This window comes from Sorex araneus, chromosome 4 (assembly GCF_027595985.1).
Source record: "Sorex araneus isolate mSorAra2 chromosome 4, mSorAra2.pri, whole genome shotgun sequence".
Taxonomy (NCBI): Eukaryota; Metazoa; Chordata; class Mammalia; order Eulipotyphla; family Soricidae; genus Sorex; species Sorex araneus.
In genome coordinates, this window is record NC_073305.1 from 10,381,381 (window position 1) to 10,406,789 (window position 25,409).

The window sequence follows — 25,409 nt, forward strand, 5'->3', positions numbered from 1 at the left end:
CGGAGAATGGAGTGTGTGTGTGTGTGTGTGTATGTGTGTGTGTGTGAGTGTGAGTGTGAGTGTATATGAGAGTGCTGAGTGCGTGAGTGTGAGCTGTGTATGAGTGTGTGCAGTGAGAGGGTGTGAGTGTATGTGTGAGAGCGTGTGCAGTGAGAGCCTGTCAGGGGGTGAGAGTGTGTGTGTAGTAAGAGTGTCTGTGAGAAAGTGTGTTTGTGTGGGAGAGCGTGTGTGTGGTGCAAGTGTCTGAGTGTGTTTGTGTGAGAGTGTGTCTGCAGTCTGTGAGAGTGTTTGAGCGTGACGCTGTTTGTGAGTGTGTGTGTAGAGAGTGTGCGTACGAGTGTGTGTACAGTGCCCATGAGTGTTTTGCGAGTGTGTGATCCTGTTTGTGTGCGAGTTCTGCCGTGAGAGCGTCTGTGAGTGTGTTTGTGTTTGTGCAATGAGTGTCCTGAGCGTGTGTGTGAGGGTGTGTAGCCAGTGTTGAGTGTGTCAGAGGGTGGGAGAGACCCTCGGCAGGCCTGGCTCTCCCCTGACCTGACCCGCCGCCACATCCCGGACCCCCGGGCCCCCAGGCCCCGCTGCTCCAGGGGGAAGAGATGGGGGGAGCGGGGAGGGGCCGGGAGCAGATTCCAGATGCCTCCAAATTGCCCCGAACCCGACCTTCCCTAGGAAGCTCTGAACCCGCCCTGGGGTTTTCAAGAGGTGTCACTGCCAAGGCCGCCCGCCCAGCCCCCTTGGCAGTGTCCAGGCGGCCTGGCCTGCCCCCGGGCGGTCCCTCTGGGCCCGCTAGTGTCTTCCCTCCCCCTCCCCCAGGAGCCACTCCCTCCCTGGCCCACCCTGGCCGGCTGCTCTCCTCCTCGTGGGTGATGGGCCCAGGGGTGCGGGTGCCTGCAGAGCCCCCGTGGGGGTGACTGTGCGTGGGGGGACCCTGGCAGCCTTCACCCCGGCCCCGCCTGCCACCCTGGGTGTTTCCGTCTCCTGCCACACGCGGCGTGGACGCACTGGCCCCTGCACAGGTGACCTTGGCCCCGTGACAGCTCCAGCTCCCCTGCACAGGGGACAGGGGCCCGGCTCTTTCCCCCTTCTCTGGGGTGAGGGGGAGGGGGGCACCTGGCAGGTGCTCTGAGTAGCTGCCATCACAGAAGCCCCGTGTAATCATGCATGTGTACATGCATGTGCGTGTGTACACGTGTGTTGCATGCATGTGTCAGCGTGTGTGCATGCATGCGTGTGTGAACACATGTACACATAGGCACGCACATGTGTGTAGTGAGAGGGGGACCAGGACGGCTCATTGGTGGCTTGGTAAGAACAAACCGAGTTCCTTGCCAGCCATGTTGGCCGGGCCGCCGCGGGCCGTGGACGCTCCCGCAGGCCCTGTCCTCTGCCCAGACCCGCGTCTGACTAACGGGCTCCCAGAGAACAGTCCTTCCTGACCCCACAGCCGTAATTAGAGGCGTCCTGGCCCGGGCGAGAGCCCAGGGCCCCCGCCTGACTCACCGCCTGGCCGGAGTTGGGACGTGGCGTCTGGACCGTGGGCGGGGACTTGGGCCTTCCCCTCCCCCGCCCCAGGGCCTTGTCTGCGGGCGCGTTGGGGTGGGGGGTGGGGGCCGCGGGCATCTGCGGACAGTAAGTAGGCCCTGCAGGCCGAGAGGTGGCCGGTGCCCAGTGGGAGAGTGACCGGCAGCAGCCAGACCCGTGGGCAGAGCCTCGTGCCCCCGCAGGCCTGCATCCCGCTGCTACTCGGGGCGGCCTCGCGGCAGCTGTGACCAGGTGGTGCCCCATTTTGCAGAAAGAGGAAACTGAGGCACAGTAGTTTTCCAGCTTGTGTCCTCACCGCTGAGATGCGGTGGAGCAGACGTCAAACCCAGACGGGGAAGGCGCTGCCCAGCGTTCATCCTGCCCGTCACCGGGGGGGCTTCTGCTGGGGTCTCTGCGCCTCCCGCATCCTGGGGAGCAGCGGTCAGCGCTGCGGGCAGGGGCCCAGCCCCGGGTGCACGAGGGCGACACACCAGCGTCCGGGGGCCAAGACTGCGGGAGGGGGCTGTGGGGTGACTCTGTGCCGGCTGCTGGGGGGCCCCTCTCCAGCCCTCGTGGCGCAGGGCTCTGGGGGCACGAGACCCTCATCCCGCCTTGTGCTCAGTGCCGGGCGGGAACCGACTGCAGGCAGCCCTGGCACCGCTGCTCTTTCCTTTGGTGGCGACAATTCGAACTCAGCACCTCACGCGCAGAGGCTCTGACTCCCGGCCTCGTCTCCAGCCCAGGAAGTGGGGCTTGAACTAAGGCCCGAACTTGGCCCCGGAGAAGCCCAGGGACGCACGGAGTGGGGGGGTTGTGGGCATCAGGGGGGGCTTCCCGGCATGGCCTGCTGCTGCCCCTCGGAGGAGGCAGGTGACCTTGCAGGCAGGTGACCCCGTGCGCAGTGCTCCCTGCTGGGCTCGGGCCGCCCTGCGGGCTGTGTTAGAACTCGGGAGGTGGCAGAGCTGGCCAGCCAGGCTAGGGGTGTCGGAGCAGCGGGGCAGGGCAGGCGGGCAGTGTGTCCCCGTGCCGTGACCGGCCGCACTGGCATGCCCACGGTAGCACCTCCACCACACCTGCGGCCTGGACCTAAGTCTTGTCTCACGACCGTCTCCGTCGTCCAGCCGGGCCCCTGGTGATGGGCAGCCGCGGCCTCCCCATCTCTCCCAGCAGAAACAGTGACCCCGCTGGGCTGGAGTGATAGCACAGCGGGTAGGGCGTTTGCCTTGCACGCGGCCAACCCGGGTTCTAATCCCAGCATCCCATAGGGTCCCCTGAGCACCGCCAGGGGTAATTCCTAAGTGCAGAGCCAGGAGTAACCCCTGTGCATCGCCGGGTGTGACCCCCCCCCCAAAAAAAAAAGAAACAGTGACCCCGGGAAGTGCCGTCTGCTTACAGCGGGCCCCCGTCAGCCTCCCCCGTGGAACCCTGCGGACATGGCAGCGTCCAGCCCGGGGCAGCCGCCTGCCCGCTCCCCGGTTCCACCCACCCCCAGGAGTCGTGGGAGCACGTGTTCCCGGCCTGGGAGCCGAGGGCGGGAGAAGGGGCCACAGGCTCGGGGTGGAGGCCACGTGGGCGGGGCGGGGGTCCGCACTCCACTCAGGTGGCACTGTCAGGAAGGAGGGTCTCGTGTCGCTCAGTGCCTTGGGCAGACGCTGGGTGCCGCTGAGCCCGAGTCAGGAAGCGGAGCACGTCGGAACCCCCGGAGTCCGTGTCGGGAGCTTCTGGAAACATCTGGACGGGCTGGAGACTGCTGCTCCCGGCTCTTGGAAAAATGCAGCAGCCCTGCCCCGAGTGCGAGGGCTCAGCTCCAGACGCGGCTCTCTGCGGCCGGGGGCCGGGCCGGGGGCCAGGGCGCGTGCGCAGCGCACAGCCGACTCGGCCTCCACGCCGGCAGCACACGGTCCCCGGTACCGCAGGGTCCCTGCAGTGCCGTAGCCCCGGGCCCCGGCCCCTGCACACCGCGTGGGAGGGCCAGAGGGGGTTCCCGGCCGGCCAGGAAAGACGTCCCGTGTCTCTCTCTCCAGTGTGGTCTCCCGCCGTGCCCGGCAGTGTCAACTGCACTCAGGGGTCCCTCCTGGCGGGGCTGGGGGGACCTTGGTGGTGCCGGGGACTGAGCCTGGGCTGATTGTGTGCAAGGCAGATGCTCTCTCCCCGGTGCTCTCGCTCCCCCGCCGGTTTCTAATTGGCTCTGGCAGGAAGCGATGCCCTTGGCCAGCCTTCGCTCTCTCCGCTCACCGCCGTGCGGGTGGCAGACGGCCGAGCACCCCTTTCCCTGCACGGACTGTCTGGTTTGGGGTCTGGAAGGGCCGGCCCCCTGCACCGTTCACGGTGGCTCCCAGCAGTTGGTGACGGTGGAATGTGGCGCCAGTATTGACTCAGGGTCTTCCCTGCATGACCCTGGTGATGGGCAAAGGCCTGAGCCGGTCTGAGCTCGTTATCTGGCGGTGGGTGGGCGGGGTGGTGGCACGCAGCAGGCCTGGGGCACCTTCCCACGCCCTGCACGGGTGCTGGGGCAAGAGGGGGCGTCAGGAAGAGAAGCCCACTAACTCGCGGCCCGTCTGGAAGGCGTGGGCGGGGCGGCGGGGAGAGAGCTGGGGGGCTCCCCGTGGGCGGCTGAGCCGGGCCTGCTGGACCTCCCAGTCGGCCGTGCCGGGGCTGTGGGGCGGGGAGGCTCCCTCCGGGCTGGCTTCCAGCCAGCGGCTTTGACGCTAAGGGGACAGTGAGGGGACTGCTGGGCTCAGGCGGTGGCCGGGCCCCACCCTGGTTCCGCAGGGGTGCCCCCGCCAGCAGTCCTGGCCCGGGGCTCCCCACACAGGCCCTCTGTCGCCGGAGACCCCTGCCTGTCCTCGGGCTCAGAGCCAGCCAGGGGTCTTCACGCTGTGAGCTGAGGCCCGACCCTGGCTCTGGGCGGGATCGCGTTCTTGGGGTCCGCCGCCCCGCTCCACACACCTCTCCGGGCCCCTCCCCTGCCCGCACTTGGCGCCCGCACTGTCCTGGAGCCCCCGTCTCCCGAGAGGGAAGGTCTGTCCTGTAGGGAACGGGCTGGGCGGGGACTCGGCCTTCCGCAGCTGGGCGCTCCCCGGAGGCCCCGCCCGCCCTTCTTACTTTTACTTTTACTTTTTTCTTTCTTCAATCATTCATTGAGCATATATTGCACTTACTGTGCGCCAGACAGCAGAGACAGCTGGGCCCGCGCCCTGCCCGGGGCACGCCGGCCACTGGCTCAGGGCGCGAGCGGGAACCCTGGGATTCGCGTGAAGGGGGCGCGGCTGCCCGCGGGAAGTGGCAGCTCTGTGTCCACCGCTCTGGGGGTGCCTCACCTGCAGGCGCAAACCTTTGGGGGGGCCAAGGTGGGCTGTGGGAGCCGGACGGCTCAGGCCTCGCTGCCCAGGGACCTTGGGTCGGTGGCTTCTCCTAGGCCCTGTATAGAAAAGGGGCCCCGAGGGCCGGCCCCCGGGGGTCATGCCCGACCCCCTGTCCTCAGGGAGCCCAGGCCACGCCCAGTCCTGTGGCACTCTTCTTTCAAGGCCCCGTCCCCAGGCACGGCCCCTCTGAGGGTTCCCCACAGGCCGGCATGGGGACCCCACCCCGGGACGCGGTGCCCAGGGCCCTGGCCAGTGGTGGCTGTTCTGAAAGGCTGCAGGCTGCTTGTGTGTCCCAGGGGGCCAGCGCGGGTACCGGGGACCTGGCGCCCACTGGAGTCCAGGCCTTTGGGTGCCAGGCGTGTGCTCCAGCTCCCGGTCCCGGCTGGGAGGTGGGCGCGAGGAAGGGGAGGTGACGGTCCCTGCAGCTCACCCTCGGGGACTCCGGCAGGGCCCAGCCTCTGTCTTCCCTGAGCCGCTGCCCCTGGCGGGGAGGGGGCAGGAGTGACCCCACACCAGGTGGCCAGCAGGGTCACGGCAGGACCCCCGGCAGCCATGAGGGTGGAGCGCAGCTGGGCTGGGGGGGGGCGCCCTTGGCTCAGAGCCAGCTCCCCCGGGCTCACGGAAACCGTCTCTCTCTCTCTCCCCAGCGTTGAGGGCGAGGCCCCCAGCAGTGACACCGGCACGTCCCTGGACAGCCCCTCGGCCTACCACCAGGGCCCGCTCGCGCCCGGCTCCAGCCTGAGCCCCGACCACTACGAGCACGCGGCCGTGGGCGCCTATGGGCTGTACCCGGGGCCGCCGGGCCAGCAGCGCGCGCGGAGGCCGAAGCTGCAGCACTCGACGTCCATCCTGCGCAAGCAGGCCGAGGAGGAGGCCATCAAGCGCTCGCGCTCACTGTCCGAGAGCTATGAGCTCTCCTCCGACCTGCAGGACAAGCAGGTGGGCAGGGCCGGCCCCGCGGGCGGGCGGGTGGGTGGGTGCACCGGGGCCCCGAGTCCACGGCAGGCCTGCCGCCTCCCTCGGGGGCCTCCCCCGTCACTCAGGACCCTCAGCCTCTGCGCCCCAGCACCCCTGGGGCCGAGCCGGGCAGCGGCGGGAGAAGGTCAGGCAGTACTGAAATAGCTCAGGCCCCAGGAGGAAGCGCGCGCCGGCCAGCGCTGAGGCCACGTTGCTTATTATAACCCGGCATGACGGTCCCGCGCCCCCACGGGCATGCGCCCGGCCTCCCTGAGCACCCCCCTCAGGGCCCCCCAGGGCCAGCAGGGGCCAGCTGCCCTGTGAGCTTTCTCAGCCCGAGCCACATCAGCGGTGAGCCTGGGCGAGACCAGGCAGAAGGTTCCGGGCCTCTGGGAGCCCCGGGCCAGCCCGTCTGTGCAGCTTTCTGGCTCCCAGCTGCAGCCTCATGGGGGCACAGCCCCCGAGCAGCTCTGACACCGTCCCTCCGGGGGTCCTAGTCTCTTCATCCCTGACTCCGGGCCGAGGCAGACGGGCACGTGTCCACGGCAGGCCAAGGCGGCCTCGGCCCTAAGGGGATCAGACCCGTGTGGACGGACAGCCTCTGTCTCCGGTCGCAGGGTGGATGGAGTGCGGGCAGGACCGACAGAGCCGGTCCATGGCATCCCGCTCGCAGCTGGGGGCCTGCCCCATGCTGGGTACCTGCGGGGTGCTGGCGCATCTTCGTTGCCCGGGTCGAGGGTAGCCGGGAGGGGAGGATAGATGGATCTGAGAACGACACGCTGCAAGTGGGAGAAGGGCTGAGAGGCCTCCCTGGAGGCCGTGAACCAGAGTGGGGAGACTGAGTAGGACAGTGAAGGAGGGGAGGGGAGTGCAGGGAAGAGTTTATGGCAAGTGCAAAGGCCCTGAGGCAGCAGCAGGGCAGAAAGAATTTAGAGCAGGGCAGGATAGAGGACAGAGGGACAGGGCAGAGGACAGAGCAGGGCAGGAGACAGTCCCCAGGACCCCAGGCCAGCACCACGTCCTCCACTCAGCTTCTTGGCACCCCTGGCCAACGTGGGAGCACAGACCGGGTGAAAGGGTGCCCGTTGCCCAAGGAGTCTTGCCGAGGGGAGTGGGCACTTTCCCGCTGAGCCTACAGGAGGTCCCGGCAGGGAGGGGGCTGAGCAGCTGCCCTCTGGAAGGCAGAAGGGCCCCTTCCCAGCTGACGAGGGCTCAGGGGGAGACGGGGCCACGCCTGGGTGCAGAGCCCGGTGTTAGCGAGGGGTGGGCCTGCGGCGGCAGAGACCCTCCGTCCTGCGCAGGAAGGAGGGAAGGACCTTCCGGAGCACAGCCGGGGCCCCTGCTGGGCCCCCAGGCGCCGCTTGGCGCAACCCGGGGTTGGGGAGGGGACGTGAGCCGCCCGCCTGGACCTGCTCAGTGACCTCGGGGCGAGTGAGCGGGAAAACAGACCTGCCCTGGCGCTCTGGGCAGCCGCACAGCCACCCACACCCTGCTCCCCGCGCCTGCAGGCTGGGGGCCCCGTGGGGCTGACCACACTCGCTTCTCAGAGGGGGGAGCCCCGGCCCCCTGGCCCGCTACTGCACATCCCCCCCACCACCACTCACTCCTGCTCAAGCACACATGCACACACAGTCATGCTCAAGCACACACACGTAGTCATGCACAAGCATACACACACACATGCACAAGCACATGCTCATATATAAGCATACACTCATGCACACACTCATGCTCAAGCACACACACTCACACTCATGCACAAGCATACTCATATACACTCATGCGCAAGCATACTCATGCACACACTCATGCACAAGCACACTCATGCACACACTCATGCACAAGTACACACACTTAAAAAACGCACAAGCACACACTAATGCACACACGCACAAGCACACACTCATGCACACACACGCACACTCATGCACAAGCACACACTCACATGCACTCAGAGTCATGCATAAGCACACACACACTTGTATCCTCTGACATACACTCACAGATACACTTATGCACACACATTCACATACTCATGCACACATACATGCACACACATGCTCTTAGGCACAGTCACATACTCACATCCATGCACATTCACATGCTCACACACTCATGCCTCAACATAGGCACATTCATACACAGTCACGTACACATGCATAAAGATGCACACACATGCTCACACCCATGCACACTTACATACACATAAGACACATTCACTCACACTCATGCAAACACTCAGGCACACACATCCACACGTGCACACACTCACATTCTCCCACTCGTGCACATATACACACATCCATGCGTGCACGCACATCTCAGGCCTGTGTACGGCTGTTCCCCTGCCCCTGACCTCTGCCCCTGCTCTCCACTCCTCCCCCTCCCAGGGTGTCCTTCCCACCAGGGCCACGTGTGTCTGTCCCTCAGGCGCGCGGCTCAGGCAGCAGCCCGGGAGACCCACAGGGGGCTGGAGACATCTGAGGGTTCCCAGCCCCTCCCCGGGTGGGGTTCCGGACTCTCCGGGTGGGCCCACTTCCTCTGGAGGCCTCCAGGTACGAGTTAGGTCTTCCCTGGGCCTCAGTTTCCCTTTCAGTATAGTGGGGGCTTGGGGCCCCAGAGACTATGAAATGCAGTGGGGAGTCTCAGAGCCCCAGGTGACCCGCTCCCCGACTCTGACCTGAGTGATCACTGACCCCCGTCGCCGACCCAGAGCTGCCCGTTGCGCAGGTGGGCAGACGAGGGGGCAGTCACATGGGCGGCAGGTGATGCCAGCCGCTCCATACGGCCAAACTCCGGGGCCTCCCGAAAGGTCAGGGGCATGCCCCAGGCCACCCAGGGAGAACTCGGGGCTCAGCTCCCAGTACCTAGTACTCAGTACCCAGTAACTCAGCACTCTCCTGGCGACGCCCAGCCCAGTTACGCGGGCAGAGAGTCAGCACTCGGCCCAGCTGTGCGCGGGGCCCTCCTGCAGCTCCAGGGGGCACCAGGACTCCGGGTCAGTGCTGACTCCTCGGTGGCAGCAAAATGCAGGGCCCCGTGGGAGACAGGCGGGCTCGCCTTGGGCCCGCTGCTTCTCCTCCCTGGACCCCCAGCCTGCGCTGGGTCCCGCCAGCCTACCCCGGGCAGGGGGGGTTCTGACCTGACCTCGGCGTGCTGAGGCCCTCCGGGAGGCTCCAGCACAGCGCAGGGCCCCGGTGACGCCGGCTGCCGCCCCCGCAGGTGGAGATGCTGGAGCGGAAGTATGGGGGCCGCCTGGTGAGCCGCCATGCCGCCCGCACCATCCAGACGGCCTTCCGCCAGTACCAGATGAACAAGAACTTCGAGCGCCTGCGCAGCTCCATGTCCGAGAACCGCATGTCGCGCCGCATCGTGCTGTCCAACATGAGGATGCAGTTCTCCTTCGAGGGGCCCGAGAAGGTGCACAGCTCCTACTTCGAGGGCAAGCAGCTCTCCGTGACCGACGACGGCGGCGCCCCGCTGGGGGCCCTGGTGCCGCCCGAGTGCGGGGACCTGGGCGAGCCCCCCGCCCTGCCCTCGCCCGCCCCGGCCGGCGGCGACTTCGCCGACGCCATCACCGAGCTGGAGGACGCCTTCTCGCGGCAGGTGAAGTCGCTGGCCGAGTCCATCGACGACGCGCTCAACTGCCGCAGCCTGCACGCTGAGGAGGCGGGGGCGGCCCCCGACGCTGAGCCCCCACCGGCCCTGCACGGCGTGGACCCGCGCCGGCTGGACGAGATGACGGCCTCCTACAGCGACGTCACCCTGTACATCGACGAGGAGGAGCTGTCGCCGCCCCTGCCCCCGGCCCAGGCCGCCCACCGGCCGGGCAGCGCCGAGGCCGACCTGCGCCTGCGGGCCGGGGGCGCCGTCCAGGACTACTGGGCGCTGGCCCGCAAGGACCAGGGGGACGCGGACGCCAGCTGCCGGAGCACGCCGTCCCTGGAGCGGCAGGAGCCGCGGCGCCGGCGGGCCGAGCACCTCCCGCTGCTCACCGTCCAGCCGCCCAGCGACAGCTCCGTGGACCTCAGCGACCGCTCGGACCGCGGCTCGCTCAAGAGGCCGGGCGCCTACGAGCGCGGGCCAGGCGGGCCTCAGGGCAGCCCCAAGCACGGCGCCGCCCCCAAGGGCCTGGCCCGGGAGGAGCCCGAGCTGCGGGCCCGGCCCCCGCGGCCCCTGGACGGCCACCTGGCCATCAACGGCTCGGCCAACCGGCAGAGCAAGTCCGAGTCGGACTACTCGGACGGGGACAACGACAGCATCAACAGCACCTCCAACTCCAACGACACCATCAACTGCAGCTCCGAGTCCTCGTCGCGCGACAGCCTCCGCGAGCAGACGCTGAGCAAGCAGACCTACCACAAGGAGACGCGCAACAGCTGGGACTCGCCCGCCTTCAGCAACGACGTCATCCGCAAGCGCCACTACCGCATCGGCCTCAACCTCTTCAACAAGTGAGTGCCGGGGGGTGGGGGGGAGGAGGGCGCGCCCCAGGGCCTTTGCACCTCCTGCCCGGTGCTCACCTAAGCCCCTCCGTCCCCCTGGTGTTGCAGGGACAGAGGGTTAGAGCCTGGTCCTGCCCTCACAGGCTGGGCCGGGGCAGGATGAGGGGCTCCCCGGGACACAGCAGTGCGTGTGTGTGGTGGGGGGCGGGCGATCAGGTCCCTTCCCCAGTTTCATGTAGAACAGCAGGCAGGGCCAGGGGCCTTAGAGGTGTTTGTGCAGTGCTCAGGCATCAAACCCGGGACTCCGTGGTGTCGCTGAGCCCCTCCCGGACCCCCAGGCATTGTAAGTGAGCCGGGAGGGCCGGCAGATGTGGCCAGAGGCCAAGGGGGAGCCGAGCCCGCGTCAGCCTGGGGCCCGTGTGCGTTCACAGGGCCCCTGGGAGCTGAGTCCGAGAGGGGCTGTCACGGCCCCTCGGGGCTCTGGAAAGGGGCTGGGCGGGGCCTGTCCCGGAGGCTGAGGAGGGCCGGTATTTAAAGCAGTCTATTATTAGCGCGGTGGAAATAGTGCAGGAGGAGGCGCCTGCCAGCCTGCAGGGGGGCAGCGGGGCGGGCTCCTCCTAAACCAAGATTGAGAATCTGGCAGTCCCCGGGATATGGGTTCCCCGGGTACAGACAGGTGCAGGTGTGGCGCCGGGGCCATCCGCCAGCTCAAACCCCCCCTCCCTCCCCACACACACACCCCTCCTGGTGGGGCACTCTCGGGAGGCAGCCCGAGTAGCCGGGAGCCTGGGCTGGGCTGAGGGGGGATGGGGGCTCACTCAGCTCAGGACTAAGAGACTCCGTGGGCCCGTGGGGGACTCACGTCTGCTCCCGGCCCGTCTCAGGCAGGTGGGCACACGGGGGGGGGGGGTCAGCAGGGTTCCCTGGTGCCGGGGTGGCCGCCCACAGAGCCGCTCGTGAAGACCAGAGGACCACGACGAGTGTGGCCCCTGCCCGCCACGGGGACGGAAGCTGCCCCTTGGGGACAGTCCCTGCTGGCGGGCGGCTCCTGGGCCAGGGTCTGCCCCCACAGGGCCCCACAGGCAGCTGCCGCCTGGGCCCCCGCTGCGCCCCTCTCGTTCCTGGGACCCCGCCGACGTTCTGGATGTGCTTGGTGGGGGCGGGGGGTGAGCTCCCAGCCCACTTGCTGCTTCCGGGGGGCCTGGCGCTGGTGGCCACACACCGGGCTCTGTGCCTCCAGGGAAGGTCCCCCCAGCCTCCTTCCTGCTGCAGCTGCCCCAGAGCCCCAGTGTCCACACCCTGGGCAGAGCCTCGTGAATGCTCAGGGGTCAGGCCGGTCCTCTATTTTGGGGGGGTCACACCCACGATGCTCAGGGGTTACTCCTGGCTCTGCACTCAGGAATGACTCCTGACGGTGCTCGGGGGACCCTATGAGATGCTGGGGATCGAACCGGGGTCGGCTGCGTGCAAGGCAAATGCTCTACCCGCTGTGCTGTTGCTCCGGCCCCGGGCAGGTCCTCTTGGCGCTGGGCTCTGTGTGTCCGCCGGCCTCGGTGGCGGTGAGCCCCGACCTGATTCTCGTCTGTCAGAGGCCCGTCACGTTCTCTCACTGGCCCTTGCAGCTCACGCTCCTTCTCTCTATGCTGCCGATGTAGTTGGTGATGACAGAGTGTTTCTTGTTTTGTTCTGTTCTGGGGCCACATCCCTGTGATGCTCGGGTTACTCCTGGTAGCCTCGGGCCCCTGTGGGGTGCTGGGGATCGAACCTGGGTCAGCCACATGCAAGGCAAATGCCCTCCCCGCTGTCCTGTCGCTCCAGCCTCTGATTACAAAGTAATTCTCTGTCTCCTTCCTTCCTTCCCTGCCCTCCCTCCCTCCCTCCTTTCCCATAAAACTCACCAGCAGTGTAGCTCAGTGGTTTCTTCTGCATCTCTCATCCAAGACACGTTTACCTCATCTTTTTTTTTTTGCTTTTTGGGTCACACCCGGCGATGCACAGGAGTTACTCCTGGCTCTGCACTCAGGAATTACTCCTGGCGGTGCTCAGGGACCCTATGGGATGCTGGGAATCGAACCGGGTCGGTCGCGTGCAAGACAAACGCCCTACCTGCTGTTGCTATTGCTCCAGCCCCATGTTTTCCTCATCTTTGTAGTTGGGGGTTGGCCCATCCCCAGCAGTGCTCGGGCCTTACTCCTGGCTCGGTGCTCAGGGATCACCCCTGGGGCTCAGGGGGCCCTGTTTGGTGCCCTGGTCCAACTGGGGTCAGCCGCACGCAAGGCAGAGGCCCCCGCCCTTGTCTGTCTGACTCTCCTTAAATCTTCAGTGTTTGGTTTTTTGTTTTGTTTAATTTTGAATGACCGACTCTTCTCCCTCATTTCAGACGGTTCTGCCCTGAGGCAGGAAGTGACCCCTCAGTCCCGCTGGAGGCCCCGGGCTGGGCCGTGGCTCTGCCAGCCAGGTGGCCGCGTGCCACACGTTAGACCCCGTCCTCCCCAGTGTCCGGAAGTCCTGTCGGTTCCTGCGTGCGTGTGGAGTGTGACTCCTGCTCAGAGATGACTCCCCCCCTCCCTTCTCCCCCCACCACCCCCTCCTGAGCCTGGGCGGCACCGAGCCAGGCTGCCCGGAACCCCCTCACTCAGGGTCCTGCCGGGCCCTCGGGGAGGCTCCAGGGAGACAAAGCTCCGAGGAAGCCCCATGGGGGGGCAGGAAGGGGACACGCCCGAGGCCCGGGCTGGACAGCCGTCCACCTGATAACCAGATGTTCCTCGGACATCTGTCCTTTGAGGCTCGCAGCCCTGAGAGCCAGGAGTGTCCAGTAGACAGAGGCAGGAGGGCGTCCGCCCTGGCTCAGCCCCGCCCCCTCCGCCATCGAGCACTGTGCCCGAGACCTGCCCTGGGAGATGCCCATGGCCGTGGCCAGGGGTGCCGCTGCCCCAGGACGGGGGAGGGGCTCCATAGTCGCAGGCTCCCGGGGTTCCTGGGGGTGGCAGAGAGGGGGGAGGGCGGGAGCCAGGGCTGGTCAGCGTGTGTAGGAGCTGGCCGCCTCTGCCCCCCTCACCCCTGGGCATTCTGCTGCCAGGGACCTGGGTGGCGAGGTCACTCAGCAGGTGCCACCAGCCTCCTGAGACGGGCCACAATGGGAATGGGGTTCACAGCACCCCCCCCAAAGCCTCTCGACCCCGGGCAGAGGCCCTGGGACCCCCACTGCAGAGCCAGTCAGCCCCACACCCTCCTCGCTCGGCCTGTCCATCGCCTGCTTCCCAGGACGGTGCTCACGTGCCCCTGGGCCTCCTGCCCTCACACAGGGGCGCCCGCCCCCCGCCCGCAGCCCTCCCTGGTACAAGGTGCTTCCTGGTCTGCAATGAGTCTAGCGGGGCCGAGGGCCATCCCTCCCCACCCTGCCCTGCTCGAGCAGTCCCTGAGGGCCTGGGCTCTGCGCTGTGGGGCTTCTCCCGTGCTGGGGGCGGCCTGGCCCCCCCCTCCTGTCCCCAGTCCTGGCCACCCTGGCTGGCAGAGGTGCCTCTGGCCAGCAGGGGGCAGGCTGTGGCCAGCGTCCGCACAGAGTGAAGGGCCTGGGCCATCAAGGTCCCGGGTGCCTGCCCTTGGCAGGACCCCATGTCCTGGAGCCCAGACTGAGCCCCCCTGGGGGAGAGCCACCCCACGCTGGTGTGTCCAGGAAGCTCAGGGGGACGCCCTGGCGGGGGTCAGGGTCCGGCCAGCCCAGATGTGTCAGGTGTGTGGTGGCGAGTCCGTCATGGCCAGCCAGGGCCTCCGTGCCCGTGCCAGGCAGCCGAGCTCCTGAGAGGCCGGAGTCGGGGTGCTGGGTGAGCTCCCCCCGTTCAAGTGCCACAGCCAGCTACGAAGGTCCCTCAGTGGGACTGGGGGGTCTGGGCATAGAGAGCCTGTGGGTAGGGCCGGTGGTGGGGAGTGGGGCCCTCCGTGCCCACCCCAGCTCCTGGCCTTGGGGAGCTCCTGCACCACCCCACCTCCCCTCATGGAGTCACTAATGACGGTCGCCCCCAAGTCTGGCCCAGGTGGACACAGCCTTCCAGGCAGCACCCGTGCTCTGCCTCAGTTTCCCCCAGGGACCAAGGACAGTGGTTTCAGGCACCCAGGGGGTGCGGGCAGCAGGACTCCGCCCACCCGCCCTGCCGCCGCCGTCATGGCCTTGGGAACTGCTCAAGGCCCCCAGGCCCTCCCGGGACAGGGTTCGAGCCCTCCGGGCTCGCCGCCCACCTGCGCCAGTGCAGGCGGCGGGTCTGACGCGCCTCTGTGCCCGCAGGAAGCCTGAGAAGGGTGTCCAGTACCTCATCGAGCGCGGCTTCGTGCCCGACACGCCCGTGGGGGTCGCCCACTTCCTGCTGCAACGCAAGGGCCTCAGCCGGCAGATGATCGGGGAGTTCCTGGGCAACCGGCAGAAGCAGTTCAACAGGGACGTGCTCGAGTGAGTGCGGGCGGGCCGACCCCTGCGCCCCCAGCTCTCTCTCCTCCGTCTTGCTGAGAGACAGACGCATACACACACACACACACACACACACACACACACACACACACACACACACACACACACACACACACACACACACACACACACACACACACACACACACACACACACACACCCGGCTGGCCTCACACGACTCCAAGACACCCAGCCCTGTCTGGGCACTTCCCCGGCCCCCTCCTGGCCACCACGCTCTCCCGGGCCCACGGCCATCGTCCCTGCAGCACCACGGAAGAGCAAGCCCCAGGGGTGCTGGCCTGGCCTGGCCGGCCCTCTGCCCGCTGTCCACCCCAGCTGGGCAGGCACAGAGCAGGGCAGGTGCCCCTGGGGTGTGTCCACCCACCTGTGTCCAGCCTGACTCGGGGCTGGAAAACTCTGGGTGTGGCACAGACCCGCGGGGCAAGGCCTCTCTGCGGCTGGTGGTGGCGGGCCCGCGCCCACACGAGTGCCCGTCTGTCCCCCGAGTCCACACGCGTGCCTATCTGCCCCCCACGCCGCGCCACGGTGCCCTTTGGGGCTGGGGCCAGAGCCCACCACGGCCCTGGCTGCCGGGGGGGCCGGAAGTGGTGCGGGGACAACGGGCAGCTCCGGATGAGCGGGAGGCTGCCGGGCTTCGGGATTCCTGCGCCCCCCCACCCCCCGCCCCCAGCGGAGGAAATCCGGGCTTTGTCCTCCTTGATGAGAAAATAGCAGTGGCCTCCAGAGGAGCCAGCCCTGCCTCCACGCACACCACCGGCCGGGGACCCCCGTGTCCCAAACCCACCTCTCCCCACCCCGGGCAGCTGCCCCAGAGACCAAATGCCCCCCACCCACTGGGCCTCAGGAGTGGCCCTAGCCGTGTTGTGCACCCTGTCCACTCAGGTACCTGCCACACACACACACATGCACACTCATGTGCGCGCACACACATGCATGCACACGCACACGTGTGCGTGCACACATGCATGCACATGCACACACACATGTGTGCGTACATGCACACGCACACACACGTGTGCATGCATACACGCGCACACACCGGAACCAAAGCAGAAACCTCTCCAGCGGGGGGCTCGGGGCGCCCGAAGGCCTAGGCGTCTCCCGGGGTCCCTGCTGACGCCCACCGGCCGCGTGCCTTGCAGCTGCGTGGTGGACGAGATGGACTTCTCCGCCATGGAGCTGGACGAGGCGCTGCGCAAGTTCCAGGCACACATCCGCGTCCAGGGGGAGGCGCAGAAGGTGGAGCGGCTGATCGAGGCCTTCAGGTGGGCCGGGCCCTGGGGAGGGGGGTTGCACCCCTGGGCGCAGGCAGTTGTGGTCAGTGCCGGAGCCACGGCCCCCCCACACCCCCGTTCCCTGCAGTCCCTGAGCTTCCCGGCTCCCCGGGCCCCGCCACGCCCTACGCTCCCCCACTCGGGGCCCGTTACCAGACGTGTTGGGGTAACCAGCAGCCCCCGTGCCTGGGGAGCAGGGGAGTCAGAGGGCCGCGCCTGTCCCGGCCTCCCCTGGCCCGCGAGCAGGTGGCCTGGGGCTCCACGCGGAGCGGGGTGGGAAACAGCCCACCCGGGGAGTGCCAGGCCTGAGCCCGGAAGGGGCTGCCGTCAGCTGTGCAGCCGTGCGCCCATCTGTGTGGGCGCTGGGCCCTGTGACTCCGGGGCGGGACGCAGCGGGATGGCCCCACTCTCGGCAGGGCCCCGCCTTGAGGGAGGCGCAGTGCCCTGGGCCGGGGCGGAGTGGGTGACAGTGCTCAGCCCCGAGGGGGCCGGGAGTGGGGACCGGAGGTGACGGGGCGTCTGGGCCCCACGTGTGCCCGAGGAGAGACCACGGCCCAGAGGGCAGAGAGCCGGGGGGCAGGTGCCGTCCACCCCGCCCTGACCCCCGACCCCGTCCGCGCCCCTAGCCAGCGCTACTGCATCTGCAACCCCGGGGTGGTGCGGCAGTTCCGGAACCCGGACACCATCTTCATCCTGGCCTTCGCCGTCATCCTGCTCAACACGGACATGTACAGCCCCAACGTCAAGCCCGAGCGCAAGATGAAGCTGGAGGATTTCGTCAAGAACCTGCGAGGTGCGGGGCGGGCGGGGGTCTGGAGCCCCGAGGGCGGGAGGCGCCAGGAAGCCCTCCCAGTGCCCGCCCCGCCGGGTCCCGGGGTGCCGAGCTGGTCAGGGCTGGGCTGCAGGGTCCCAGGACGCCGCTGACCCCAGCCCGGGCCCCTGGGGACCGCACTGCCGCCACCTCGGCTGCTGGGCACTGGCGGGTCTGTGATGCCGGGTCATGCCCAGTACCAGAGGAGTGACCCCAGGTGCCCAGACAAAAAGGCAGTTGTGCTTTTCAGCTGTCCCTCCCTGCCGGCTCTCCATGCCCGCGTGACTGCCCCGCGCTGTCCCCTCCCTGGGTCCAAACAGGCTGCTGCGCCCCCTGCTGGCGGGAGCCCTCGTAGCAGGACGCCTAAGGAAACGCCCCCAGTGAGGGAGCCCCTCCCCTCGCTGGCCCTGAGACTCAGGGACTCAGGGCCCGGGGCTGGGGTGAGGCCAGAGGCACCTGCATCATTGAGTTCCTAGGACCCTCTGCTCAGCGTGGGCGCCACGGGCCCCAGAACTCCAGCCCCTCCCCCCTCAGATCTGATTCACTCTTGGTGGACAGAGACACACCCAACACACACACAGGCACACACAGACAGATACACAGACACACCCAACACGTAGACACACACATAGGCACACACTCACAGACACATATAGATATGCATAAATAGACACAGAAACAGACATGCACACCCAGCATATACAGACACACACATAAACACACAGATACACACACACATAAACACAGACACAGACACGCGCACACATGCACATGCTCACACATGCATACATACTCATGTTCACACACATGCACACGCACACAAAGGCACACAGACACACACATAAACATACAGATACACACACATAAACACAGACACACAGACATGTGCACACACACACATGCTCGCATACTTACGTGCTGATGCACACACGCGCACACACAGCAAGGAAGGACTCGGGGAAGCAGGGGCACCGCGTCCCCGTCTGCCCCAGCCATCGCCCTGTGGTGGCTCTATGGTCAGTCCTCCGCTCCTCCCCACAGTCTGGGGGACAGAGTGGACAGAGCTCACTGCTCCTCCCAAACCCCCGTTCAAGGCAGAACGTGGAGGGTCTGTGCAGCCAGCTCAGAGAGGGAAGGAAATGTACCCAGGGTCACACAGCACCTGAACAGCAGAGGTGACGTCACCAGCACCCCAGCCAGAGGAAACGTACACACAGCACTTACACACACTCAGACTCAACACAGTCATACACCACACACACCACACAGACACACCACACAGACATACCACATATACATACACACACCCCACACAGACAGACCACATACACATACACCACACACAACATACACATACACTGCACACTCTCAGACCCAGCATAAACATACACCACACATACATACCACATATACACGTCACACCACGCTCATACACACGTGCACCCCACTCACTCAGATATAACATACAGGTACACACACAGACACACCTGCACACACCGGACACCACACACAGCACACATTTCACGCCTCACTCTGCATACACAGACCACACACACACTCACAGCACATGCTCACACCACCACACCACACAGCACACGCGGGCCCAGCGCGCCTGTTCCCGGGTTCCTCCCTGCCTCCGAGGCCAGCAAAGTAACGGTCAGGCTGCTGGACTGGGGTAGGGGGGCCTGGACAGCAGTGTCCCCCACACCCATCTAACCCCGGCCCCCGGCACGTCCCCGTGCAAGCCAAGGTTCAGCCCAGACACGCAGGCGCGCATGGCGGCCCCTCCCTCCCCTTCTGCTACTGGGGGTCACCCCGGCACTGCTGGTGGTCTCCGCGGGTCCCCGCAGCTCCACAGGCATCTTGCGGGGGTACACGGCTGCTGGCCAGCCCCTGTCGGCAGCCCCTGCCCTCAGCCAGGCGGGTCAGTTCCGTGTTGGCACCCAGCAGCGGCTGGGACAGGCAGGGCGGCCAGCGGGCCTCGGGCTGCGTGTCCCCGTCTCATCTCAGCAGGACGGACGCCTGCCCGCTGGCAGACCCCGGGCTGCAGCCCCTGGGCCTCGGGCCTGTTACACAGGACCCGTCTGAGGGGGCGAAGCCAGGGGAGGGCAAACCCCAGCTCGGCCCTGACCTCAGGCCCACATCTGGAATGGGGAGGTTGGGGCTGGGGACCCCCGGCCAGGGCTGGACAGCAGTTCGTCAACGACCTTGCAAGGCACAGGGGGCTGGTCAGGTGCCGGGGGCTGCCCGGGGCGCAGGGGCTGGTCAGGTGCCGGGGGCTGACATGGGCTGGTCAGGTGCGGGGGGCTGGCTGGGGCACAGGGGCTGGTCAGGTGCTGGGGGGCTGGCCGGGGCCCAGGGGCTGGTCAGGTGTGGGGGGTTTGCCGGGGCACAGGGGCTGGTCAGGTGCGGGGGGCCGGCCAGGGCAGCCGACGCGGCAGCCCCAAGAGCCTTAGGAGCTGGTGCCTCGGGGGCCCGTGCGGAGCCGCTGACACCCAGTGCTGCCCTGCCCAGGAGTGGACGATGGCGAGGACATTCCCCGGGAGATGCTGGTCGGAATCTACGAGCGGATTCGCAAGCGGGAGCTGAAGACCAACGAGGACCACGTGTCCCAGGTGCAGAAGGTCGAGAAGCTCATCGTGGGCAAGAAGCCGGTAGGTGCCCCTGCCCGGCCCCTTGGCCTCTCCCCGCCCCCCACTCTCCTGTGGGGGGGGACGCGGGCTCCCGGGTGCCGGCGGCTGGCCGCAGCCCTGCACCTGCTCACCGTGTCTCCCTTCCTGTCCACAGATCGGATCCCTGCACCACGGCCTGGGCTGTGTGAGTGTCCGACCCCCTGCAGCTGCCTGGCACTCCCCGAGCCCCCACCCCACCCCGCTGGCTCCCACACCCCCACTTCTGGCCACTGGAGCCCATTTCTGGATGTGGAGAAATGGGACTTTCCGAGTCGTCGGCCTTGAACCGCAGCCGCCCAGAGAAACGGCCACTGGGGGGAGGCAGGACACCCTCCGCCTCAGGGCTGCCCTGGAGTCCCGCGCCCCGGAGCTGCCCTGCAGGAACCCCCACCCCACCCTGTGCAGCCCCCGGCCCCTCCCCCATGGTCCACTCACACAGTCCCTGCCCTACCCCCGAGGCCCCCCTGCACCGACCCCCCAGCCTCCCTGGGGCCCTGGCACTCCGCCCACCCCGTGCCTCTGTCTCAGGCCTCCTCCGCGCCCCACCTGCCCCCAGAGCTTCGTGTCCTGCCCGGCACCCCGCCCCTCACTTTCACACTTGGGTCTCAACCTCCCTCCCCGCACCGTCCCTGGTCCCGGGCCCTCCAGGCCCCGCCCACCCCGCACACACTCAGCGCTCAGCGGCCAGGCTGTGCCCAGTGCCAGCCTCGGGGCAGCTGTGGGGGCAGCGAGGAGGCTGCAGCAGGCCTGCTGGACCTCTGGAACCTCGTCCGCTGCCGCGTGGCCACCCCCTCTCAGCAGGAGCCCGCGAGGGCTGTGGGCACTCGGCCAGTCAGTGCTGGCCTGTGGTGGGGGCCCCGAGCCTGCCTGGATGGGAGGGGCCCCTGGATCCGTGCACGGGGGCTGGAGGACAGACCGGGCCTCCCCTCCTGCGGCTGACCCCCCGCCCCCCGCCCGCAGGTGCTGTCGCTCCCCCACCGGCGCCTGGTCTGCTACTGCCGGCTCTTCGAGGTCCCCGACCCCAGCAAGCCCCAGAAGCTGGGGCTGCACCAGCGCGAGATCTTCCTGTTCAACGACCTCCTGGTGGTGCGTGGGGCTGGGGGGTGGGCGGGGGGCGGCCCAGACTGTCACCTCTGGGCAGACATCCCGCCCCACCCACGGGGACAGGGGCCCCAGCACACCCATTTCACCCTGTCCCTCGCCTCCTGACCCGAGCACAGTCCCAGTCCTGTCCTGGCCCCTCTCGGGCCGGGCAGTAGAGGGCCAGACCAGGTCGCAGCCCTGCCCCGGGGCGAGCAGACAGAAGGAGGGAAGAGGGCTCCCCCAAGAGGAATTGCGGCTCCGGCCTGGAGTGGCCGCTGTCCCAGCAGGCCATGGACTTCCTGTCGCGGCCCCATCTACACCTGCTGGCCCTGGGTGCAGGTCCCCCACCCCCGCCCTGAGCCAGTCCCCTCGGGTCTGCCCCCAGGGCACCTGTCTCCTCCCTGCTGCAGCAGACAGCAGTGGGAATTGAGCTGGCGTCCCATCACATATGTGTGTGCACATGTGTGTGTGTGCATGTGTGCCCACGCGCATGCATGTATGTTTATGCATGTGTGCACTGTGCATTTATGTGTGTGCTTGTGTGGTCACATGTGTATGTGTGCATGTTTGCATATGTTGCATATGTGTACGTGTGCCTGTATGTTTGCATTTGCCCGTGTGCAAATGTGTGTTTATGCACGTGTGCACTGTACATGTATGTGTGCATGTGTGTGTTTATGTGTGCACCTGTGTGCAGTGTATGTGTGTGTGCACGTGTGTGGTATGTGTACATGTGTGTGTGTGCGTGCAGCTTCCTCCTGTGGGCTCCCAGGGCCCATGCAGAGCCCCGCAGCATGCAGACCCTGTGGCTCAGCTCCTGTCCCCGCGCCCTCAGGTCACCAAGATCTTCCAGAAGAAGAAGAACTCGGTGACGTACAGCTTCCGGCAGTCCTTCTCGCTGTACGGCATGCAGGTCCTGCTCTTCGAGAACCAGTGTACGTGCTCCGGCACCCCTTCCCGGCAGCAGCCCCCGCGTGGGGAGTGGGGAGTGGGCTGGTGCGGGGGTCCCTGTGCTTGTCTGAGTTCACAGCACACCGCACCGACTCCTGGCACGGGCGCCAGGCGTGGGGCCCCGAGAGGCCAGTGCCGGGGCGGTGGGGCCGTGGGTGCTCTGCCGAGCGGGCGGCTGAGCCTGAGCTTCCGCCCTGCATCCCCCCCCCCCCCGCACCCTCCTCCTTCCTTCACACCCTCCTCCCAAGCACCCCTCGTCCCACACACCCTCCTCCCATGCACAACTTCCCCCCTCTGCTGCGCCCTCCCCCACCCTCCGGAGCCCACAGTGTGGCCAGTAGCCAGGAAATCTGCCTCTTTCTCTCGGGGCCACCCCCAGCGGTAGTCAGAGCTCACTCCTGGCTCTGCCCGCGGGGGTCACTCCTGCCGGCCTCAGGGGCCACAGGGGGTGCCAGGGCCGGAACCGGGTCAGGCATGTGCAAGGCCAGCGCCCTCCCCACTGTCCCATCACTCAGTCCCCAGCCCACCTCTTCATCAGGCCGCCCCACGCATCCTCCCGTCTGCGGGGGGGTGAGACGCGGGCACCTGTGGCCCGACAGGGCTGCTGTCCATGCTGTCCTCTGTCCCCCCGGGCGGGCACCCTCTCTGTGCTGACAAGGACATGCCAGCCCCTCTGCCTCCCCAGGCACTTGCAGGAAGGCCGGGGGTCCCAGCACCCACAGCCCCTCTCTGTCCCTTTGCAGACTACCCCAATGGCATCCGACTCACCTCCGCCATCCCCGGGGCAGACATCAAAGTGCTGATAAACTTCAACGCACCCAACCCTCAGGACCGCAAGAAGTTCACGGACGACCTGCGCGAGTCCATCGCCGAAGTGCAGGAGATGGAGAAGCACAGGATAGAGTGTGAGTGGCTGGCCTACGGACACACACAGACACACAAACACACTCAGACACACACGGACACACACAGGAGATGGAGAAGCACAGGATAGAGTGTGAGTGGCGACCTACGGACACACACGGACACACACAGACACACACAGACACAAACACACTCAGACACACACGGACACACACAGGAGATGGAGAAGCACAGGATAGTGTGTGAGTGGCGACCTACGGACACACACGGACACACACAGACACACACAGACACAAACACACTCAGACACACACGGACACACACACAGGAGATGGAGAAGCACAGGATAGAGTGTGAGTGGCGGCCTACAGACACACACGGACACATACACAGACACACACAGACACAAACACACTCAGACATACACAGGAGATGGAGAAGCACAGTGTGAGTGGCAGGCCTACGGACACACGGACACATACAGAGACACACACAGACACACACACACGGACACACACAGGAGATGGAGAAGCACAGAGTACAGTGTGAGTGGCCAGCCTATGGACACACACACACACAAACACACTCGGACACACACACAGGAGATGGAGAAGCACAGGATAGAGTGTGAGTGGCCGGCCTGCACACGCACAGACACAGACATGGACACACTCACGGAGACACACATACACACTTACAGGAGATGGAGAAGTACAGAGAGTGTGACTGGCTGGCCTGCACACGCAAAGACACACACATACACCACACACACAGCAGACAGACACACACCAGGGCAGGTACACACACACCACACACAGAACACCATTGTGTGCACGGGCTCACACACATACACGCTCTGGCTTTCATGGGCTGCAGTGACCGTGAGCCCCGAGATGGAGGTGCCCAGTGTTTGTGGCTTCCCTGGCGCCCGCGTGGGGCAGCCCCAATGCCCAGAGGGAGGCGGGGAGCCCTGGGGGGGGGGCCCAGTCCCATTCCCGAGGACCCGTGTCCCTCCCAGCGGTATTGAACCGTTTGCCATCCCAGGGCTGCGCCGACAGACGGGTCTCCCCGGCCAGCCTTTGGGCCCCATGGGGGTGTTTTGGTCCCCCCGAGTCCCCCCGACACGGGGTCCACCTTGCCCATCTCCAGAGCCCCGCCCGGCCCTCCCGTCACCGCCCCAGCCCCGGGCCGCTCTGGCCTCTGTGCCGCCCAGTCCCCCCAAGCCCCACCCCGCACCCCGGCCCTCACTGCCGCCTCCCGTGTTTCAGCCGAGCTGGAGAAGCAGAAGGGCGTGGTGCGGCCGGGCACGGCGCAGTGCTCCAGCCTGCGGAAGGAGCCGGGCAGCGGCGCGCTGGGCCGGGCCTGCCTGGACGACAGCTACGCCAGCAGCGAGGGCCTGAAGCGCAGCGCCCTCAGCAGCTCCCTGCGCGACCTCTCGGAAGCGGGTAAGGGCCGGCCGGGAGCGCCCCCGCGCGCCCGCTGCATGCAGGTCCCGGGCTGGGCACAGCGGTGGCCGCGGTCGGGCTGAGTGTCGCGGCCGGGGCAGGGCTCAGACGGGGCCCTCCCGCGCCTCCCCGGCAGACCCCAAGCCACAGCCACCTCCGACCAGGTAGGAAGGGTACCCCCCAAGCCCACAGGGACAGCACAGACAGACCCCCGGGAGCCCGGACAGAAGCCCCCCGCCCTGCCCTGGGCCTTCCTCCAGCCCAGAGCCTGTCACGCCATGCTGCCGCGTGCCCGTGTCTGGGGACGCCCCTCTCCTCCCGGGGCTCACTCCTGTTCCCCAGAGGTCCCCCCACGTCCCAGGAGAGCCAGGCCGCGGCCCTCTCGGCCACGCTGCCCAGGGCTGTCGGCAAACCCGCAGAGCCGTGTCCTTGTCGCTGCTGCTGCTGTTTCTCCGTCTCTGTGCGCGCTTGGTCTGCTGCCAGCCTCCTAACCCAGCAAGCAGCACCCGCCTCCGCCCTCCGCCTCCCAGCCCGGGGAAGGAGCCGGCGCAGGGGCGCTCCCGCCCTGGGCCTGCGCGGGGGACGGGGCACACCCGGGGTCCCTGGCAGACGTGGTCGGGCCCACCCGGGCACGAGGCTCTGTCTAAGGCGGCTCCCGCGCCCCGCCTGCCCCCCCCACGCCCTAGCTGCCCAACCCAGGACGCTGGGCACCCTCAGGCCTGTCCTGCCCCGGCCGCCCTCCCCGCCACTCGGCCAGCTCTGAGCCCCCCCCCACAAGAGCCCGCCGTGGCCCCGCCCGTCCTGCTGCGTCACCCGGTCACTCACCTCCCAGGAACTGGTTTCCTTTCTCAGGTTTTGGTTTGTTTGGTTTTTGGTTTTGTTTTGTTTTTTGTGTTTCTAGGGTTTTTATTTTTGGTTTCCTGTGTTTTATTTTCCTTTCCAGCCGTATTTTTATTTTCCTTTGCTCTTGTTTTCTCATCGCCTTTTTCCGACTCCATTGCCAGCACGTGGGGCCCGTTCTCACCGCCCCCCACACACACAGTGGCCCTTGCCAGGGTGCCCTGCAACCATTGCTCCCCCGGTCAGGCCAGTGAGGGCTTCTCTGCCCGGCAGACCAGGGGCGGGGGGGGGGGGGCTGGCACGGCCTGGCTGGAGCAGCTCTGGTGGTCCCCAAGGCCACGGAAGCCCCAGCAAGCACGATGCGGGGGCCAGGCCCTCCGTTTGCTTTGTGCAGTGAAGCCCCTCAGAGGCGGCAGGCGCTCGGCGGGGCCCGGTGGGCCTGTGGCCGGCCACACACTCCCCAGCCCCGTGTGGCCTGAAACCCAGGTTTCGGTGGCCGCCTGTGGCTTGTCATCCAGCCCCTGTTGTCACCTGGGGATTCGGAGCCGAGGAGGACACGGGGAGGGGCTCCGGAACCCGAGTCTGCACTGAAGAGGGTCCCTGAGACGCCCCCCCCCAGCCCAGCCCGCGAGAGTGCACGGGGACCTGCGTGTGGCCAGAAGTGGCGGCCTTCCCAGAAGGGGCTGGACTCTGCGCAGGAC

General features: G+C 67.0%; 1 protein-coding gene across 11 annotated transcripts in view; it reads left to right on the top strand.

Moving 5' to 3' along the window:
- The window catches only part of IQSEC1 (IQ motif and Sec7 domain ArfGEF 1), a 201,654-nt gene that overhangs the window by 169,346 nt on the left and 6,899 nt on the right, over positions 1 to 25,409 (top strand). For all 11 annotated transcript variants that reach the window (XM_055137200.1, XM_055137201.1, XM_055137207.1 and 8 more), the window contains 11 exons: positions 5,531 to 5,822; positions 9,063 to 10,294; positions 14,568 to 14,729; positions 15,911 to 16,033; positions 16,669 to 16,835; positions 19,368 to 19,507; positions 19,641 to 19,670; positions 20,486 to 20,611; positions 21,444 to 21,543; positions 22,303 to 22,464; positions 23,692 to 23,868. In XM_055137200.1, the coding sequence (XP_054993175.1) occupies positions 5,531 to 5,822; positions 9,063 to 10,294; positions 14,568 to 14,729; positions 15,911 to 16,033; positions 16,669 to 16,835; positions 19,368 to 19,507; positions 19,641 to 19,670; positions 20,486 to 20,611; positions 21,444 to 21,543; positions 22,303 to 22,464; positions 23,692 to 23,868 (2,711 nt within the window). The remainder of the gene's footprint in view (positions 1 to 5,530; positions 5,823 to 9,062; positions 10,295 to 14,567; positions 14,730 to 15,910; positions 16,034 to 16,668; positions 16,836 to 19,367; positions 19,508 to 19,640; positions 19,671 to 20,485; positions 20,612 to 21,443; positions 21,544 to 22,302; positions 22,465 to 23,691; positions 23,869 to 25,409) is intronic.